Source organism: Triticum dicoccoides, chromosome 5B (assembly GCF_002162155.2).
Source record: "Triticum dicoccoides isolate Atlit2015 ecotype Zavitan chromosome 5B, WEW_v2.0, whole genome shotgun sequence".
In the NCBI taxonomy this organism is placed as follows: Eukaryota; Viridiplantae; Streptophyta; class Magnoliopsida; order Poales; family Poaceae; genus Triticum; species Triticum dicoccoides.
Window position 1 is genome coordinate 613,374,991 of NC_041389.1, and position 21,426 is coordinate 613,396,416.

General features: G+C 44.6%; 3 protein-coding genes and 1 long non-coding RNA gene across 7 annotated transcripts in view; all 4 read left to right on the forward strand.

Annotated features, from left to right (window-relative positions):
* The window catches only part of LOC119312059, a 5,162-nt gene extending 2,138 nt beyond the window's left edge, over positions 1–3,024 (forward strand). For all 4 annotated transcript variants that reach the window (XR_005151219.1, XR_005151217.1, XR_005151220.1 and 1 more), the window contains one exon: positions 2,607–3,024. This is a non-coding gene — a long non-coding RNA (uncharacterized LOC119312059). The remainder of the gene's footprint in view (positions 1–2,606) is intronic.
* Positions 3,025–7,857: 4,833 nt separating this feature from the next.
* On the forward strand, positions 7,858–8,896 carry LOC119312060 (protein app1-like). The gene has a single exon (XM_037587782.1). The coding sequence runs from the start codon at positions 7,955–7,957 to the stop codon at positions 8,543–8,545; it is 591 nt and encodes a 196-aa protein (XP_037443679.1). The 5' UTR covers positions 7,858–7,954; the 3' UTR covers positions 8,546–8,896.
* A 3,627-nt stretch (positions 8,897–12,523) lies between these two features.
* LOC119306329 (vegetative cell wall protein gp1-like) lies at positions 12,524–13,314 on the forward strand. Its single transcript, XM_037582576.1, has one exon. The coding sequence runs from the start codon at positions 12,597–12,599 to the stop codon at positions 13,029–13,031; it is 435 nt and encodes a 144-aa protein (XP_037438473.1). The 5' UTR covers positions 12,524–12,596; the 3' UTR covers positions 13,032–13,314.
* A 4,122-nt stretch (positions 13,315–17,436) lies between these two features.
* On the forward strand, positions 17,437–18,185 carry LOC119306330 (periaxin-like). Its single transcript, XM_037582577.1, has one exon. It carries the CDS (start codon positions 17,505–17,507, stop codon positions 17,901–17,903), a length of 399 nt encoding a protein of 132 aa, XP_037438474.1. The 5' UTR covers positions 17,437–17,504; the 3' UTR covers positions 17,904–18,185.
* The last annotated feature ends 3,241 nt before the right edge of the window (positions 18,186–21,426 follow it).

Below are 21,426 nucleotides of genomic sequence, written 5' to 3' on the forward strand. Positions count from 1 at the left end.
GGCACAATGCAAATATACTTGGCCACAATTTAATTTTCTTCATGGACTGATTTTGTATCAGTTAGTTAACTATATTTGGTACTTGTTACGCAATGGACTTGGGCATGTATTCATAAAGCATGATATTTTCCAGTCATTTTAAGGACATAGAAATTGTATGCTATCTGCATGAGATTTCAGCTTCGCAGAAAGTAGGTTTACGTTATTAATAGAATGACTATGTTTCATAATGAAATATATTTTTGTCGAGACGTGCATTGCACGTGCATATTTACTAGTCTATACTACTATTAAACAATCAAACATTTTCTTTTCTATAACCACCCCGTTTTGTGTACCCAGACTAATTTCTGCCGACAGATGATCCCACTTAATGAGATCTGACGGACTAAATAGATCTGATTAGAGGCAACAATTGCATGTAGCAATTACCTTTGACTGACCATACTCCACCCGACCAGAACTCCCACGCCACGCCCAGTTCGCAAAAAAAGCCTCGCACGATCTGGATAATGATTGTCCCATCGATTCCCACACGACGCCCCAGCCCCGCGGCCTCCTCGCGCGACGCCCAACATGCGTCCCCGCCGTCCTGCTGCCCTAGGTCTGCGGTCCGGTGGCCATGCTGCCCACGACGCCGACGATTTTTACTGGAGGCCGCGGACGAGCGAGGCGTCGAGGTGGAGTTCCAGCCCATGGAGGCAGCCCGCCGTCGCGTCTGCAAGCCTCCTACCCATGACGCCGGCGACGGTGACGCCCAACACCGCCAACCCTATTCGTCCTGGAGAGAATCTGGTCCACGCAGCCGGCGGCGTTACATCTACGTAGTAGATCCTCTCGCCTTCAAACGTCCAAGGTGCAGCTCCCCTCTTGTTTCCCCTATCCCCTTTTTTGAAAATTTCTGAACCCAAGACAAAATACATCTATCCACCCACGTTGCGCTCGGTCGTGGATATTGCACCCTTGGACCAGCATCAACATGACGTCTATTATCCATCTACCTGCATGGTTGGGCAAGCCCTTGTGCACTTCCATGTTGCCGTAGGCTTCCAGTCGTTTTAGAAGAAATCCATCTTCAATGTACGTACCTGTCGGAATGCATAAACCACTCAAGCGAGTGACTTTCGGAGATCGTGGTTGTGACAAACATTGGTACCAGATCACAGGTTGTTGGTCCATGATTTTCAATAAGCAAGTACAAGATCATGGTGTTACTGACATTAGGAGATAACTGATCTATAATCCAATTGTGCATCAAGCCTGCGTCAATGGTATTTCCAAGACGGTGCCACTTTGCTACAGTTTCTATCATCACCCAAAAAAGCACCCTGTTTTGGTAAATGGCAGCTATGTTTGTAACCCATTTGCAAGATCTGGCACATGGAATTTAAGAACAATGCATCAACAAATGTTAATTAATTTAAGATCATATCTCAGTGTGTATGATGTAGTGTGTTCTGTTTTCTGTGTACAAATTATGTTGTGTGCAGTTCTCAAGCTCTTAATATTTCTGACGCCCAATTAGAATGGGTCTTCTTGTCATTAACTACACAAATGTATAATCTTTCCAAAGAAACCAGTTCTGTTTCATACAACCAATGGCCTAATTATTTTATCTCCATTGTTCACTTACCTTTCCATTTAATATTTGTATGATGTTTCCATTGGCATTGATTATTTGTACATGAGATGATGTGGGGCCATAGGGGAAAGTATTTTTTTCCTTCAATAACTGCATCGGTGCATGTGATTCTTCCATGGAGTGTTAACCTGTTCTTGCGATGAAGGGTAAAAGAAGCAGCAAATCTGATGTTTTGCGTTCTCTAGCTTTTCTGTATAACCTTTTACGCTTCAACAAGTCCATCTAAGAAGAAAAACTTCATACAGAGAGGCGGAGAAAGAAGCCAGGAAGGAAAAGTCACCACAGTAATCATAAACAAATATCATATGTGAGGTTCACTTAGATTTTTTCCTAACCAAAATTTGTTACATATTTCTGCCGTATGCATTTTATTTTGACATTTATAGAACCAGTGTAGTTTGCTAACCAATATACTGTTGCACCTATCACTTTAAAATATGTATAAATGGCTAAGAAGTTGAAGGTGCAGAATGTTCTTTGTTAAACTGGAAATGACTTTTTCACACTAGCAAACTTCAATGGTTTGAAAACTGGTAGTGCATATCATTTCTATACAGTTATTTCCGTACCAAATATGCATATCGTTTCGATTAAAACCATTTTGATTGTTCAATCCCCTAAAGAGTAATTGACATTGCGATTTATGTTGCTTTGAGACATCGATAAGCAAATGTTGAGTATCCAGAAAAGCGGGTATGCATATGCCCCCCCCCCCCGGTTATGCTATATGTATGAAGAACGTTGTTTGTTGTCTTTATGAGTGCAGACAATTAGATATGTGTTTTCAATTATGTAAGATGTATTTTTTGGTTCCTAAAAGGCACTACATAATGAGTGTGGTCTGCCATTTTTCCCACTCAATGCACACATGAAGCCTAAAGTCTCGCGATCAAAGTTGTTCATGCCTGATCAGTCTATTTTTGGTAATCACAACATGTATCAGATTGTTTAACATTGGTTTCAGATTGGGATGACTGAGTTGTCATTGTGATGCAACGGAGGGTTAAGACAAGTGACGATGAGGAAAGACGGATGCTTGATATAGATGCTACAGCTGTTGTGGCGGTGGTAGAAGCTTGGGATTTGGATGGTAGAATTATGTTATGTTTATAAGGCCAGTTTAATAAAATAGAGAATGCACTTGGAGAGATGGCTTGTGTTGATCCTCACCAAATAACTTACCATTTTGTTCTGTAGTATGGACTGAACTGGGAGAAGGAAGCAATTAATAATTTAATTGAGAAGGCATATGTGAAGCTGAAGTATATGAGCTAATGTTTAGGTACATTATTTCTTCAACCATTCAAACATCAAACTGTATATCAGTGTTGTAAATCAAGTGGAATATATGTGTTGCCATATCTATTCTATTCTGAGTTCAAGATTTGAATACATAATTTTGGCTCGGTAGTTTGTGTTTCTGTCGTGCAATTGGATCATCACAAAATATGATATGAAGTCTTAATGTGGTGCTTTAAATGACAACTTCAATGCAAAGATTTTGGTTTCTGTATATGACAAATGGATGAACAAGTGACTGTTATCCATAGCCCGTCCAGTTTTCAAACAACTGTGGACAGCTCTAGAATACATTATTGACTAATTATTTTAGGATGCCCAAATGGACATACCATATGATTATTTCTTAATTGTACATTGTTTTCAGATTAATTTTTGTTATTGTTTTCATTTACGTGTAGACTGAAATTTAACTCTAAGTTCCATATACTCCCCAAATAATGCGAACTAAGGTCCAATTACCTAATATGTTACAGATTTGTATGTGACATTTTAATGTATTATTTTTTGTTTTTCATGATTCCAGTAGTGTTCTTTAGTATTCATGATTTCTTTACACCATTACTTCAAACTAAGCTTTTGCATGTCTAAATCCCTAGGGTTGTTCTTGCCCCGGTTGAGTTGGTAGCTTCCATAAAAGGCCTCATCATGAAGAATCTTAACAAATACATCACATTTCTGACTACTTTTCTAATAATGAAACTACCCCTTCAGATTGATTTTTATCATGAGTATTGCTGAAGTTCTTAGAGTATTAATTGAATTTTCATGACCAAAAAATTGCATGAGTAATATACTTGCACTATGATAAATTCTAGCATTTCGTCAAACTTGTTTAAATTATATATTGATTTGTAATATTATTTATTAATATTATAATACCTTTTCTCTGGATGTGAGCTCTCAAATCTGCTTGTAATATTGTTGAAACGTGCGTTGCACGTGCACACTTACTAGTCTCTCAAAGAAAACTAGTCACGATTTATGGGGACCTCCTATTTGGCGCCTTCAGCGCCGCCGAACCCAATTGGCGCGCACTGCAGCGCCCTGGTGGGGCGGCCCACTAATGAAAAGCGTCGCCGAAAAAACACTAAAAATAAACTTGCTGCAGCGACGATTAGACCTCGCACCATTGCAATGCCGCACACGCTTGGCTAACCACTAGAGTTACCTGTGTACTACAAACAGATAGTACTACAAAATATTTATTAAACAATTGCAGCCGTGTTGTTCCAAAATTTGGAAGTTCACAGATTTCAAACAAAGAAGCTCACGAACAATCAAAAGAAGTTCACGAATTTGTCTAAAAAAAATAAAAGGGTTACGTATTCAAAAAAGTTCATGAAAATTGAAAAAAAATTCACTCATCTGAGGAAAAATTCATGGATTTGAAAAGGTCATGAAAATTTTAAAAAATTCAGTCATCTGAGGAAAAAATCACGGATTTGAAAAAAGTTCACTTGAAAAGGTTCATGAAAATTTAAAAGAAGAACACAAAACACGAACTAGTTCAAGAAATTTGAAAAAAGTTCACTAATTTGAGAAGTTCATGAATATGAAAAATAAACACGAGTTTGAAAAAAGTTCATGGATTTGAAAAAGCACACAATTTTTGAAAAGTTCATGAAATTGAAAAAACATTCACTAATTTGAGAAAAATTCATGAATTTCAAAAAAGAAAAGGTTCATGGGTTTGAAATAATTCATGAAATTTAAAAATAGTTCATGCATTTGAATAAAAAAGAAAAAGAAAAATGAAAATAGTTTACGCATTGGAGTACAAGAAAAAGAAAAAACTAAATAGAACAGAAAAAAATTGGTTCGGAAAAACCAGGAAAAGAAAACGGCCGTACCTGCCACACATTGTACGCAACCAGAAATGAAAAGAATGAAATTAGGCGCAGGCAGACTGCACGTGGTGTTTAACCCTCGGGTCGTGAGTGATTTATGTGCATTGTTCTACGAAGAAAAGAGAACAACAGCAAAAATGTGCAACAAAACAGAGCATTCGGGAATGTGGAGTATCAATCCCTGTACGGCTGTACCCCTTCGCATGCTTAGCCCGTTAGCCAAGGTCGATATTTCAGTTTTCTCTCACGTGCTGTAATAAATCGTTACTCTGTTTGGTTCATTTCAATGAAATGGAGCCGAGAAAGATACCCTTTTTCCTCAAAAAACAACTTCTCGCATGCTAAGCGAGCGCTCTACCTTTTGAGATACATCCCATTGATAAAAAAAAGTTCAAAATATAACTTTCATAAATTAACTGCATAGTTAACACAGTATTCTGTCGATTCTTTGGATTGACGAACGAACGAACTACGCCACAGAAGCACGGCAGGGCCTACGAGCGGACATCACACTCTGACGTGGCCCAAAGATACCTTTGGAATGCCTATCCAGCGCCCCCACACTCCCTCTCCTACAGAACAAATCCAAAACGTCCCGTTGCGGCATTATCTCGGCCGACGCATGGTTTGGACAGGACAACATGACACGTCCTCTCAAAATTTCCAACGCATTCTGAAAAGGAAGGTTATGTACTATACTTCAAAAGGGAACAAAAAAAAGAGCAGCGAAACAGGTGCCTAAAGGAGAGAAAGAAAACTTGGACAAGCAGTGTCCCCATAATTCGTCGTCACAGTTTCGCATTTGGAGTTTTTCGATCTAGTTTTTCTTACCAATTACTCCCTCCGTCCACAATTGTAAGATGTTTTATTAAATTTTTTTCTAAATCAGATGTATATAGACATGTTTTAATGTATTTGTTTGCTCGTTTCAGTTTGTATGTAGCCCATTGAAATATTCAAAACATCGTATATTTGTGAGAGCATCTCCACTTGTTCGCCCCCCCCCCCCCCGGGGCTTGAAATAACGCCGCCTGGGGGCGCGCCAGCAAAAAAAATCGGCGTGGGGACGGTCGGTTTCCCAACCGCCGCCCCAGACGCCGTTATTTTGAAACCAAACTCGACCAAAATTCGGCCAAACACAACACAAATTCGGTCAAACTAGACGATTACATTGATAATTGTACAAAAAACTGAAATTATAATCTTAAACTAATAGCTAAAACGAACTACTGCGTCGCCGCCGTCGCCCGCTTTCTACATGCCGAGGAGCCCCGCCCCCTTGTCGTCGCCGTCGTCCTGCGTGCCGCCGCCGTCCCTGCGGCACCCCTGGCCAGCGTCGCTGATACGTGGGGGGTTGGACGGCCCGGGTGCCTCCTCGTCGCTGTCGTCGAGGATGACGATGCTGTCCTCCTCGCGTCCGCGGCATAGAGCGGCGTTCTCCTCGAGGGCGTGGCGTTGGCGTGCCATCTCCTTGCGGACGTAGTCCTCCCGCGCCCACCTGAGGGCGGTCTCGTCGTCGGCGGACATGGCCTCATGCTCCTTCTTCACAGGGAGCAGCCCTGGCTTGGTCTTCCGCCAGACGAGGCGGGAAGAGGGAGGAGAGGGGCCACGGTGGCGGGTGCAACGCCCGAGCGAAGTGTCCTGCGGCTCCGGCTAGATGGGGCGAAGCGTCGGTGATTCGGAGGAAAGGCAACCCGACGAGGAGGAGGTCGCCGTCTCCATTCGCCGGGGCATCCAGGGAGCTGCCGCGGCGGTGAGAGAAGGAGGGTTGAGCCAGGTACTCCAAGCGTGGCGTGTTGCCGGCCTCGATGTGCTCAAGGACGACTTCGAGGGTGCGGCCGGGGATGCCCCACCATTGGCAACGCCCTTCAGAGTTGAGGCGGCCACGGGGCTCGACGCCGTTGGTGGAGGCGAGTTGCTCCTCGTGGCGGCGGTCGAAGTACGCCGTCCACAGCGTGTTGCTGTCGGGGGCATACCTTGGCTGGTTACGCGCCTGCTCCGGCAGCGATGACCGGATGCCCGCGATCTCCGCTCGACGCTAAGCGCCGATGGGCGCTGGAGGCACCGAGATGCCGCCGGTGCTCAGCCTCCACGAACTCGGCACCCGCATGTCCGGCGGAGCCGGGTAGTCGGCCTCGTAGAGGAGGCGTGCCTCGTACTCGTGCAGGTGGCGGCGGCTGAAGCCGTTGGCCGCCGCACCGTCGGCTGGGTAACGTCCATGGTCGTCGGCGGGGGAAAGAGGAGAGACACGCGTCGACAGTGAGAGGTCGAGAGGGGAGAGGGTTCTGAGGCGAAGGAGCATGCGTTCACTGGCGAGGGAGGGCGGCTTTTTATAGCCGTGGGTGGGTGGCGAGAGGGCGGCCGCCGTGTGTACGCGTGGCGGAAGCGGGCCGGACACCGCGCCGCCCGTGAGGCATCAATGGAAGGCTGACCGGCGAGGCAGCACGGCAGCCTTCGCATTGATTCCTGCGGGAACCGAGGCGATGAGGACCACGAAGGCGCCGAGTCGCTAACTCGGCGGACCCGCTTGTTTTCGCGTCAACAACTGTTCCACCGGCGTTCCCCAACGCGCCGGGTTCGGCGTGGGTTCGCCGATGCCAAATTCGGCCCTAACCGGCAAAAAGTGGGTTTCTGGGGCGCGACTGGGCCGATTTTTCGGCGCCGACGATAAAAAAAGACCTTGGGATGCTTGTTGGGGACGCAGCTGGAGATGCTATGAGAAGTGAAGGCAGTGAAACTGCTGCCTAAAGAAGAAAATTTCACCCAGCGTAGTGAGCTTAACTAGAGTACCGAGGTTCAATAAAATCAAGTAATGCACTGCATAGCTAGCAGCCTAGCATGTTGCATGGATGGATACCACCCATCGTCTCGCAGTTCTCCGCCAATCATCAGTAGTCCTTACGCGGCCATGTGACCCATACTAGCTCTGCCTGGCCAACAACCGATGCTCTCTTGCAAAATGCCAAGCAGAGGTCGGCCGCCAGCTTCCCTTCCAAAAAACATAGAGTGGCGCGAGGCCAGCTCATGTGCTATAAAATTGGCACGCAGCGCTCCGACCATTGCATCACAAAGCAACACACCAAGGAGCCACATCGCGCTTAGCTGGGTTCCAAGAGAGATAGCTACTAGGTACGTAGTGACTAGCGGTCACGAGCGCGCGCCCATGGCTTCCACGTCGACGAGCTTCGTGGCCATGGCGCTCGTCATGGCCGTCATGCTCAGCACGTGCCATGCCGCGCGCCTCCTCGCCGACGTTCCGGCCTTGCCCACGCCGCTGCTGCCCCCCGTGCCCGTCGTCCCTACAGTCCCCGCCGTGCCAGGCGGCGTCGTTCCCACGGTGCCCACCGTGCCAGGCGTCCCGACGGTGCCGACAATTCCCACCGTGCCGGGCGTACCGACGGTGCCCACGGTGCCAGGTGTGCCGACGGTACCAGTACCTGGCGCCGCCGTGCCAACCATCCCGGCAGTTCCCACCCTGCCAGGCGTGCCGACTGTGCCGCTGCCGGCAGTACCTGGCGCCGCCGTGCCGACAGTGCCCACTGCGCCGAGTGTGCCGACGGTTCCCACAGTGCCAGGGGTGCCGACGTTGCCAATGCCGTCCGTCCCTGGCATACCTAACTTGCCGCTGCCGCCTATGCCGTCCATCCCCGACCTGCCCAAGGTGCCACTACCGCCCATGCCGTCCGTCCCCGGCGTGCCCAAGGTGCCACTGCCGCCGGTGCCGTCTGTTCCCGGTGTGCCGGCCGTGCCATAGTTCCTTGCACCTCCACCGTCAACGGACTACGCGTACGTACGTGCCCACGACCGTGCATGCACGATTTACAAGTGTAATAAAACTGTAACGTTCCATCCATATGGTTTCTGTAACTTTTTTTTTGAGCTGCATATGGTTTCTGTAACTTGGTAGTAGTATTCGTTTGAGCAGCACTTGTCTACGTCCAAGTAAAAAAGAAGTACCCACTTGTGTACGTGTGTGGTATATCTTTTCGGTTGGTGCGTGTGGTGGGGATGTGTGTACTGTATGCTTGTACGTTTATGTGGTGCAAGACATTGTATAATATTATTTTCATTTGTATCAATATATACACTATTCATGTAGATATAAGCTTGAGTAGTTTGGCTTTACGTGTATGTATCTCAGATTCAAGAGCATATATGGAGCTAGAGAAAGCTTTCAAATTATCCCAATATTATATAAATTTGTTGTTTTTCGTACAAATATAATGACCATATGCTTTATATAAGTTGTGCTAAAGAATAGTAATTATTGAAGTGGGGCATTTTGGTGACCGGGCTTTTTTGAAAAGAAAAAACCAAATTCAAACTTTCAATTTTAAAAAAATTGAAAAAAATGCAGAGGCCAACTCCATGGACTTTGAGGATGAATAGTATCATTAGGTGACTCGTTGCTCCAATTGGCGCAGAGACCAACTCCAGCCCAGAAGCTAAGAGCATCTCTAGCAAACCCCGCATCCCGCCGATCCGCATTTCACGTTTGCAGTTCGCGGAAAAGCTGTTTTGCAGTCTGCAGCGAAAAGCCGCAGAGGCAGACCCCGCAAAGCCGACCCGCGTCCTGTTTTACGGGTCGCTTTGCGGGGTCTGCCTGTGCGGCCGTCCTCCCCCTAGCCCGCAAAATGTAAATTTGCACTCAATTTGCACCTCAATTTGCATTTCTTTGCATTTTCAACCACATTGGATACATAGGACATCACCAAATTTTTGCTAGAAAAGCAAGCCCAAAGAAAACAAGAACCACAAGTATGCATTTTAGAAGATTTCTAACTTCCATAACTGCTCCCAAGAGTTGAAGCAATATCTTGTCCATGCACTCATTGTTGATCTGCGGATTCTTGATCTTTACATCTTCATTGTTCTTCTTTGGTTCTAAATATGTAGCCGTTGCTTCCTCTCTAGTTGCGCATGCATGCGGTTCATTGCCTTCGATTGCATTAAGGAGTGCATGAACGTCTAACAATTTTCTTTCTATCAATAAATCAATGTATTCGCCTTCCCAAAACCAAAATGAGCATCCATCTTCCTACACGCATGATGATCCAAATGAGCAAACATAATGAGCTATCCAAATGAGCCGAATGCAAAACAGCACCTACCCCGTCGTTTTCGCATTTGAAGAACACCCATCTAGGGTGCTTTGGCGTGCCCGAAGTCAGCCGCAGCGCTGTCCGCGGGCAGTCATCGCACTACATGAGCAGCATCAGCGAGCCACAGAGCCTCTGCGAGAGGGCCGAACCCGGCGGACGGCCGGCCGAATCCATGCCGGCAAACCATCGGCGGCGGCGAGCGGACGAACCTGCGCCTGCATGCGCCGATGAGCCTTTGCCGGGGCTGCACGAGGTGCTTTCCCGACCATTCCATAGCTTGGCGCAGCCGGCGGCGGCCGGGAAAGCCAAATCCGGCCGCCCGCGATGAAAACGCCACAGATCCACAAGGTCCTGGCCCGCCGACGCAGGAGGAGGGGGAGGGGAGGGGGCGGAGGGCTACCTCGTGCGTCTGGAGGCCTTCCCGCATGCTCCCGCCGGCCACTTTCGCCGGAATCTGGGGCGGCGGGGCGAGGGGGAGAGGGAAGGTGGTTGGGGGAGAAAAGCACGGGCTGAAATGTCCCCCCCCCCCACCAACCGCTCCCACTATATGCGGGGAACCGACAGGCCGGGGGGGGGGGCGAATACGCGGGTTGAAGCCGAGCTATTGCCGCGCCCCTCAAAAAAATTTCGGGCCAGCCGCGTTTGCGGTGTCTGTTTGGGCGGGGTTTTCGCCGCCAGCCCGCATTTTGACGGTTATTTTGCGGGTCAGGGGCTTTTGCATGGTCTGCTAGAGTTGCTCTAAGTGAACTACTTGAAGGACTTTCTCCACACTGTCTGCAAATGATTATGTTCGTACTACGTTTTTATTTCCTTGACAATAATCATTTCCCATAGCCCTCTTTGGAGATTTATTTTTGATAACATGAGACTATTCATGATGGGTTTTTCCCCGGCTGTCTACAAAAGCGCAAAGACGAATTACAACCAGAAATTAAGCAAGCTATAGACGACACATTACTTTATCTGTGCTAATGTCCAACTATACTTCTTCAGCCAATTTTTCTAAGCAGGGGAACTATTTGGGAGTGTTGAATTATTTATATGTCTCAGACGTATTTATAATATATTTTTTCATACTAGTATCTATCACTTTTATATACTTTTTATAGTATTATATATATTTTTAGACTAAACTATTAATCTAGTGCCTAGTGCCAGTTGTCGTTTTCTGCATGTTTTTGGTTTCACAGGAAATCATTATCTAGGAGGTCAAAATACCTTGCCGAGTAATATGATTTTTTTCTGGCAAGGAAGGATCCAAGAAGCTTCGGAGGAGATTGAGAGGAGCTACAGGGGTCCCAAACGGCCACTCGGCGTGACCGGGGGGTAGGGCACGCCCCTAGGTCGTGTGGCACCCACCTGCACCGCCTTACCTTGGTTCCACCACCATAAATTCCTATAAATACCAAAAACCATCGGGATATTTTCATACAATTTTTTCTACTGCCACAAGTTCCTGTTTCGCGAAGATCCAATTTGGAGGCATGTTCCAGAGTTCTGCCGGAGGGGGAATCCATTCTCGGAGGTTTATTTATAAACCCTGTCTCCATGACCATGTGTGAGTAGTTCCGTTAGGACCTTAGGGTACAAGTAGTAGTTAGATCTCTCTCTCTCTCTCTCTCTCTCTCTCTCTCTCTCTCTCTCTCTTGAGCTGCCTCACATGATAGGGGTCAATTCGATGTAATCGATGATGTGTTTGTTGAGATATGATGAATTATCACTTTATGATCAGATTGTTCATTGAAATCAGTTGAATCTTTTGAGATTTTTTTGTTGTATAATTAAATACCTTTGCATGCTCTTCGATCTATATATCTTCTCTAGCCAAGTTCGATGGGTTTTTCTTCGGAATGAGAGGTGCTTTGTAGTTTGTTCAACTTGCGGTGCTCTAACCCAGTGGGTGGATTATCAGTTGTAAATGCAATTGGATTAATGGGCTACTTATCACGGATGTAATGCATATATGAGTAATGAGTTTATGACATGAAAGATCATATTTCAGGAAATTGAGATTTTCCAACTGATAAATTGTGTTGTATTGACCTTGTCTGTATAAACTTAACCACGGTATTGACCTTGCGTGATATATTCAAAGTCACCACAAAGGCCGTGGGTGTATGTCGGGTTTGATCTCCGGTGGGTTGAGGGTGCAACCACTCTTCTAATCATCCAACCACATATACGGTTGATTATTTGATCAACTGCAGTACGTTGATATATACATTTTGTCGCGAATGAGACGGTGGTGTTGATTTGAACATTGGAGCCTTGGCGAAATATCCAAACTGTATATACGCCGAAGATACACAGTAGTAGTACAGTACTCTCAGACCAATTGCACCTTCGCGAAACACCATGACGACGCCAGTTGAAAAATGATGGCAGGAACGAAACGGTTGAGCAGATCGAAGCTGCAGCGTCGGCCAGCTCCCCTCCTCACCTAAACACAGAAAATTGTATGTATCACCTAGCTACCTCGACCACACAACACAAAGCGCTTCCGTTTTTGGATGGACGACGCGCGCACAAACATTCTCATCGGGCCAACAACCCACCTAATCACACGATCACTTTGAACTGTATAAATTGCCGGGTATTGAACCATGTACATACATCGCAGCGGAGCAGAAGCAACATCTTGCAATCACCACAACGCACACGAGAGAATACTATCTCTCACCGGTACTACCGCTAGCTCTAGCCATGGCTTCCAGCGCGAGCATGTTGGCCATGATCATGGCGTGCGCGCTCCTCCTTGCCGGCAGCAAGTGCCACGCCGCCCGCAACCTGGCCGACACGACGCCGGCGGCTGCCGCTCCGGCTGCTAGCGCCGTCCCTGGTCTGCCGGCCGTGCCGACCTTGCCTTCCGTGCCCACGGACACGGCCACCCTGATGCCACCCATGCCGTCGGTCACCCTGCCCACCGTGCCACAGGTGACGCTGCCGCCCATGCCCGCCATCGTCGTGCCCAAGGCGGTCCTGCCGCCCATGCCCAAGGTCACCCTACCCACCGTGCCGCAGGTGACGATGGCGCCGATGCCCGCCATTGTCGTGCCCAAGGTGACGCTGCCGCCGCTGCCTTTCGTCCCGAATGTGAACGTACCTATGCCGTTCGCGGCACCGCCCCCGTCAGCGTAGGCACGTCGACGCAGCGGTGCTCTCGCCCTGTCCACGTCTACGATAGGGCGCCGTTCGTGTGAGAGTGGCGCCAGGTCACTCCGTGGACACGATGTACATTTTTCTTACATGCAAGCTTGGTGTTTTATATGCGATGTATCACAGTATCAGTAATTGTTGCCTTTTTTCTACGTCTCAGTATTATATGTATTGGTAGTGTTTGAATGTTGAGGGTTTTGTGCCACTGTATGTATTTCTTGATCTTCTTAAATACTAGTACAGATTACTATTTACGGTATGCATCTTTGTCTTGTACTCCCTCCGTTTCTAAATATTTGTCTTTCTAGAAATTTCAACAAGTGACTACATACGGAGCAAAATGAGTGAATATACACTCTAAAATATGTCTATATACATCCGAATGTGGTAGTCCATTTGAAATCTTTAAAAAGACAAATATTTAGGAACAGAGGGAATATAACTCTAACGAGTGATGGTACAATTGTATCTGTCCTCTCAGGTGCTCGAAAATTTAGCTCTTTTTTAGTAAACCATTAGGAATTTCGGTTATTTTTTCCTTCACCAAAGGTGATAGTGAATTACACAAAATTAAAAAGAACAATTCCAGCAAACAATGAAGTGTCTGTACAATAAAAAAGTTGCAAATTGCACAAAGTAGTGCAATTACACCTAAACGCATGATAACACAAAATAGTGCAAATTGCATAAGAGAGTGTAATTACAAAAAAATAAATTGCATGCACAGAAATAAAAGTACAATTACACAACAAGGTGTAGCTGCACAAAAATATAAATATGATTGAACCATACAAAAGTGTAACTGAAGAAAAAGCGCAAATGCACACCAGATTTTAATTGCTTACAAAAACTAGACATGCACCCCAAAACTGTAAATGCACAATTTATTTCCATACCTGATAGAAAAAACCAACTACTATTACAAAGGAAAGGAAAACATAGGTGCCAAAGATAAATTACTAAATCTATTTGGAAACAAAAATAAACGTAAACATTCATAGTTTTTTTGTAGGGAAAACAAACATTACTAGTACTTCCTCGGTTCCAAATTACTTGATTTTCTCGTATGCTAATATTTAGAATATCAAATGATATAGTATGCAAATATATTTTGTGAACAATCTATTGAAACTGATTTGGTGTTGTAGATGTTAATATATATTTTTATGTAAGCTTAGTCAAAGTTAAAAGAAACTTGACTTAGGATAAAACAAATACTTCCTCCGATCCATATTACTTGTTCTGAAATATGTCTAGATACATCTATTTGAGTGACAAGTAATGAAGTACTTGAAACATGTTGAAACGGGAGTACACAATAGTGTAGCTTACTGACCAAAGTGGCAGTTGGCGGCGTCAAAGCCCAATCGGGGTGTGCTCACACGAAGTGGTAGATTGCAGATTCAAAGTCCAACAGGATTGCATGCTTTTCCAATTATTTTTCCCAAAACACAAAAAAACTCAAATCTAAATGCAAAACAGCCACCTGGATTTTAGCAAATCTGCTTGCTAATTCCTCATGTTTTTCTCAAAAATAAGAACAACTCGAATAAATGCAAATCCATTAAAAACACAAAGCAACTTGAGTATAAGTGCAAATCTGACAGCAAGAAAATTAATAGCCTTTTATTCTAAATTATTTGCATTGGTTTTAGAAAACATACATGCTTATTCCTCCTGGTCGAGTTGTCCATCAACAATGGATGCGACAAGGAAAATTACGAAACTCCAAGTCTTCCTAAGAAAATAGTGTGGGTTACTGTTGGCTTGTGCACAGTGACGGAGCTATGTACAATGCTGAGGGGGCCGCTGCCCCCCAGCCGTGGCATATTTACTGAAGGAAAAAAAGTAAAAGCCCTAAATTAAGAAGATTGTTGTCATTTGGCCCCCCAAAGGTGTATATTTTCTCTTTGGCCCCCCATCCGATTCTCTGCTAGCTCCGCCACTACTTGTGCACCCGAAATTCGCATGGGTACCCGAGTGCAGGGGGTGTGCAGGGGCACGCACCTGCCAAGTCTTGCTGCCCACTCATTTTGCCTCCTGATTCGTATAGTAGTTCAATCCTGCACAAGGGCACAATAAGTTTTTAGTTTCAATGTTGAAACTTACGATTTTTGCATCTAAAACTGTCAAGTTTCAACTATAATTTTAAACAATTTTATTTTATCGACCGTAGATACAAAATAAATGATTTTTACCGGTCGCTCGTACTAAGTTTCAACATTGAAACTAAACACATTTTTAAAGGCATCAAGATATATTCAAAATGGATCTTATTTGAAAGCGCTGGACACAAGAAACACGAATATGAAAACATAACTTAATTTGAAATTTCTATCTAAAAGATATAAAACTTTAAAAATTGGAAGCCAAAATAAAAAGGGGGCACCAGGAACATGGGTGCCTCCGCATTTGTGTGCCCCAAAGCCTCATCCGTTTGTGCACATGTGTTTGGCATGGTTTTGTGATGTCTGTCGCACCGGCGAGAGCGGGTGTGGCAATGTTGTGTGGAGAATGGGATGGCCCTGTGGTGTCGTTGTTTTAGTGGGTTTGGCCTCAATTTTATCCCTCTTTATGTTTTCCATAATAAACTAAAAAAACTAACTTTTAAAATATATATAGCAGGTAAAATAATTGTCTCACGTTTGGAAAGAGAATAAAAAACATAGTGAAAAGCGGTGGGACTTGCATTGCGTGTATAGTCCAAGCAACTACTCCGTCCGATCCTTTTTACACTCTATATAAATTTTGTCTAAAGTCAAAATTCATAAAGTTTGACCAACTTTTTATATAAAAAGTTGCAATACAATACGAAATCAATATCTTTAGATGCATCATGAATTTAATTCTTATACTGTATAGTGTTAGTATTATAGATGTTTATATTTTTTATATAAATATGGTCAAACTTTATGAAGTTTAACTTTGGATAAAACTTCGGAAACACTAACGCACATACGTGTGGGCATTTGCATCTCGCCCACACGCGTGGATCCGCGTCCATTTATGGGTGCACGAATCTTGGCATGTTTATGATGCCACGTAGGACTGGGCTGATGTGTGGGCATTCACCCGGCCCACACACCAGCCCGGTCGCCCACACGTTCGTTTCATCACACGAAGAGGCCGGTGTGTGGGCTTTAGCAGTTCGCCCACACGCCAGTTTTCACTCACGCACAAGGGGTGGTGTGTGAGCATTTGCCATCTCGCCCACACGCCCCTCTCTTCTCCCACACTCAAGCTGCTAGTTGCCATGTGTTTTGCAGTGTACATGGTAACTGACCTAGTGTGCTTGTAAGCAGATGACAACTCTTTTTTTTTACCCGAACATGTCAGTTGCCACGTGTTTTGCAGAGTACACGGCAATTGCCTAATGTGCACGTAAGCAGATGGCAACTCTCTTTTACCCGAGTGACATGTGTTTTTGCATGGTACATGACAACTGCCATAGCGTGCGCGTACGCAGATGGTAAACTCTTTCTTTTACATGGCAACTGCCTAGCGTGCTTGTGAGCACATGGCAACTCTCTCAACTGCCTAGTGTTAATAGGTGGCAACTCCTAAAGTTTTGAAATCATGACAACTGCAGTAGACCAGACCATACATGGCAACTGCAGTTGAGCAACCATGGCAACTGTAGTTGTCCGACATGGCAACTGTAGTTCAGTGACATGGCAACTGCAGTTAAATGAACCTGGAAGAGGATCCAGACCATGGCAACTGTGGGGACGCTGGTGACTGTCACGCGTGGCGTGTGGAACCATAAGGTAGGAGACCTGACGTACGGGCGTGTGGGTGTTATCTATTTTGCCCACACGCAGGCATGTGAAAGGGACCGCGAAGAAAAATAAGGCGTGTGGGCGTTACTTGTTTTGCCCACACGTAGGCGTGTGGGCTGATCCTTTTAAACACCACACAAACTGTGTGGGCATACCCCTTAACGACCACACGTCTGGGCGTGATCGGCCAGTGAGTTGCAACCAGAGACACTCCCGTACCATTAAAAACTCTGATGCTACTAGCAGATTCTACAAGTCAATCCCAACAATGACACAGTCTTTTGAAGATACTCCTATACAATACCGTCTCCGTCAGTTCGGCTTCGCGGGAGAGCGTGTGACTGAGGCAGTTGAGAAAATGATGGTACGAATAATCAAAGACGGTTGAGCAAATCGAAGTTGCAACGCCGGCCAGCACTTCACCTAAACCCAGAAAATTGTAGCTACCGCCTACGTACCTCGACCATGCAAAGCACTTCCCTTTTTGGATTGACGACGCACTCACACACATTTTGAATCGGGCCAACAACCGACCTAATCACACGTGCACTTTGAACTGTATAAATTGCCAGGCATTGACCCATCTTCATACATCGCAGCAGCGCTGAAGCAACATCTTGCTACACACGAGAGAGAAAACCATCTCTCAACAGTAACCTTCGCTAGTTCTCCCTATATGGCTTCCAACGGGAGCAAGTTGGCCGTGTTCATGGCGTGCGCGCTCCTCCTTGCCGGCAGCACGTGCCACGCCGCCCGCAACCTGGCCGACATGACGCCGGCGGCTGCCGCTCCGGCTGCTAGCGCCGTGCCAACGGACACGGTCACCCTGATGCCACCAATGCCGTCGGTCACCCTGCCCACCATGCCGCAGGTGACGCTGCCGCCCATGTCCTCTATCGTCGTGCCCAAGGTGGTCCTGCCGCCCATGCCCAAGGTCACCCTCCCCACCGTGCCGCAGGTGACGATGGCGCCGATGCCCGCGATTGTCATGCCCAAGGTGACCCTGCCGCCGTTGCCATTCGTCCCGAATGTGAACGTGCCTATGCCGTTCGCGGCACCACCCCCGTCAGCGTAGGCGCGGCCGTGCGGCGGTGCGCCTTGTCCAGCATAGGGCGCCGTTCATCTGAGTGTGGCGTCAGGTCACTCCGTGGACACGACGTACATTTTCTTACATGCAAGCTCGGTGTGTTTATATGCGATGTATCACAGTATCAGTAATTTTTACCTTTTTTTTACTTCTCAATAGTGTATGTACTGGTAGTGTTTGAGTTTGACTGTTGAGGGTTTTGTCCCATTGTACGTATTTCTTGATCTTCTTACATACAAACTATTTACGGTATGTTATTTTTGTCTTCTATAACTCTAATGACGGGCGATGGTACAACTTTCTCTTTCCTGTCAGGTGTTCCAAAATAAAAGAGAGGTTCCCGCAAAAAATAAGATAAAATAAAAGAGAGGTCATTTAGCTCTTTTTGAGCCAGCCATTAGGAGTTCTGTTTATCTTTTCCAGCACCAAAAGAAATAGTGAATTACAAAAAGAAATTGCAAGTTGCAAAGTAGTGCAATTACCCCAAAAGGCAAAATAATTACACAAAATGGTGCCAATTGCATAAGAGGGTGTAATTACAAAAATGCAATTGCACAAAATAAAATGCAAAAGGTGTAGTTGCCCAAAAGAATAAATACGGTTGAACCATAGAAAAGTGTAACTGCACTGCACAAAGAAACGCAAATGCACAAAACAACTGTAAATGCACAATTATTTCCATACCTTGTAGACAAAAATAACTACGAAAGAAAGAAAATTATAGGTGCCCAAGAGGAATAACTAAAACTCTTTTGAAAAAACAAACACATACATTCTTTACTTTCTTTTGTAGGGTAACTAACATTCTTTAGCAGTACTTACTCTACCAAATTACTTGATGTTCTCGGTTTGTCCTAAATCAAACCTTTTATAGTTCAATCAAGTATATAGAAAAATATGCCAATAGGACATCAAATAGACATAGTACAAAACTATTTTTTGTGAACAACCTAATGGAACTAATTTGATGTTTTAGATGTTACTCCCTCTGTAAACTAATATAAGAGCATTTAGATTACTAAAGTAGTAATTTAAACGCTCTTATGTTAGTTTATGGAGGGAGTAATACATCTCTTAGATAAACTTAGTCAAGGTAGAAAAAAAATCGGCTTAGGATAAAAGTAATGCTTCAAACAAGTTGGAACGGAAGTAGTAGCACACAAATAACAGTGTAGCTTGATGGTAAACGATAATTCATCCTGGAGCCCGGGCTCATCTGCTCCCGCTCAGTAAAAAATTCAACAAAAATACTAGAAAAATTCAAAAAATTCTAATTTTTTTTGTGGTGGTAGATAATTTGACGCGTGAGGTGCGCCCCAAAATTCAACTCATTTGGACATCTGAGCATCTCTCGGCAAAAAAGACAAATTGGGTCAAAACAATGCGTGAACAGTACACATTTTTACAGACCCTGATTTTGTCCTTTTTTTCCGAGAGCTGCTCAGATGCTCAAATGAGTTGATTTTTGGGGCGCACCTCACGCGTAAAATTATCTACCACCACAAAAAAATTGGAATTTTTTGAATTTTTCTAGTATTTTTTTAAATTTTTTTCTAAGCATGGGTGCAGATGAGCCCGGGAGCCAAAACTCCGCGTCTGATGGTAAAGACTTACTCACCAAAGTGGCAGTTGGCGGTTTCATAGGCCAATAACTTTATTTTTCTTAGAGACTCAAAGCCCGATCGGTAAGCATGCTGACGCGAACTGGCAGATTGTAGATTCAAGGCCGATATGTTTGCACGCTTTTCCAACTATTCTTCTCAAAACGAGAAACAGCTCAAATCTAAGTGCAAAAACAGCCACCTGGATTTTAGCAAATCCTCTTGCCACTTCCTCATGTTTCTTTTTTGTAGAAAATCAAAAAATCTTGAATATATGTATATACAAATGTAGAAAAATTGGCTGCGCTTTATGAAAGTTATGAAATACAGTATCTCTTTGTGTTAGTAAACCCGCTTGCTTATTCTTCCTGAGTTTTTCTCAAAAATACGAAAGCAACTCAAATATAAGTACAAATCCATTAAAACAGAAAATAACTTGAATATAAGTGCAATTCTAACAGCAGGAAATTAAATACTTCTTTATCAAAAATCATTCGTCGTGTGTTTCAGCAAACCTGCTTGCTTATTCCTCCTGCCCAAGTTGTTCACCGACAATGGATGCGAGAGAAAATTTCAAAACTCCAAGCCTTCCTAAAGAAATGGTGGCACATTGTTTGTTTGTGCACGTGTGGTTGGCATGCTTTTGTGATGTTTGTCGTGCCGCGGGCGAGAGTGGGTCTAACAATGTTGTGTTGAGAATGGGTGTGGCCTGTGGTGTCATTGTTGTAGTGGGTTTTGCCTCATTTGTATCCTTTTTACCCGGTTTTCCTTAATAAGCTGGAAAAAATCATTTTTAATCAATCAAATGGGTAAAAAAGATCCCACGCATTTGGAAAAATAAAAATAGAAAAACAGAGTGAAAAAATTGGGCTAGCCTGTATAGTCCAAGGCTCCAAGCATGTAAGATATAGTCGATCAGTGACTTGCAACCAGAGTCACCTACGCTGGCCACTTTGAAAAACGTGTCAATCCATGGACACCATTTTGTCAGGAAGACTTTTATGTGATACATTGTTGCAAGAATGACCATTTAACTTTGTAGTAGGCTTTCTTCTAAATCCACTTTGAAGATAACTCCATCAAGTTTCTTTGAGTGTAACTCGTGAATCGTTGCATGTAAGAGAACAACCCCTTCCAGGTGTGTCACCCTGACATGAACGTTGTCTGCGGCAGTCTTATCACTTTGTGTGCGATCATTGTAGCACGATTAGTTGTCACTTTGGTGAATGTTTTAAAACTTTCATTTAGAAGATAAATTGGATGAAACTGTTGAATCTTAATAGCGTTTTCCTTCTTAGGGAAAAGAGTAATAATACCAAAATTTAACTAATACTCCCTCCGTTCCTAAATATTTGTCGTTCTAGAGATTCCAACAAGTGACTACATACGGGACAAAATGAGTGAATCTACACTCTAAAATATGTATATACATCCGTATGTAATAGTCCATTTGAAATCTCTAAAAAGACAAATATTTAGGAACGGAGGGAGTACAAAACAAAATTCTCATTATATAATAAAAGCAAACATAGGTATAAAGTCACCTTTTATGACTAGCTAGAGCCGTTGATCGAACTCCGTCAGGAACCCATCTGGCCCCGGGTCTTGTTGTGTTCTATCCGTAAGATAGCATCCCACACTTCTTTTTCAATACGAGGGGCACTTAGGATGGTATCTCCTCTCAATTGCTGCGAGATGTCACCTTTAGCATCCTCATCAAGCTTGACATTATCGGAGACAGGTGAACTAAAAAGATGCATATAAAAATTTGTAATATAGGTCTTCAGTTGGTCTTCACCAACAATAGTATCGTCATCCCGCTTGATGGCTTGAGGTGGAAATTTTGTTTCTTTTCATGTGTTTACCATTGGCGATGAAATGGACATATTTGGTGCTGTTGTCATTTGGTT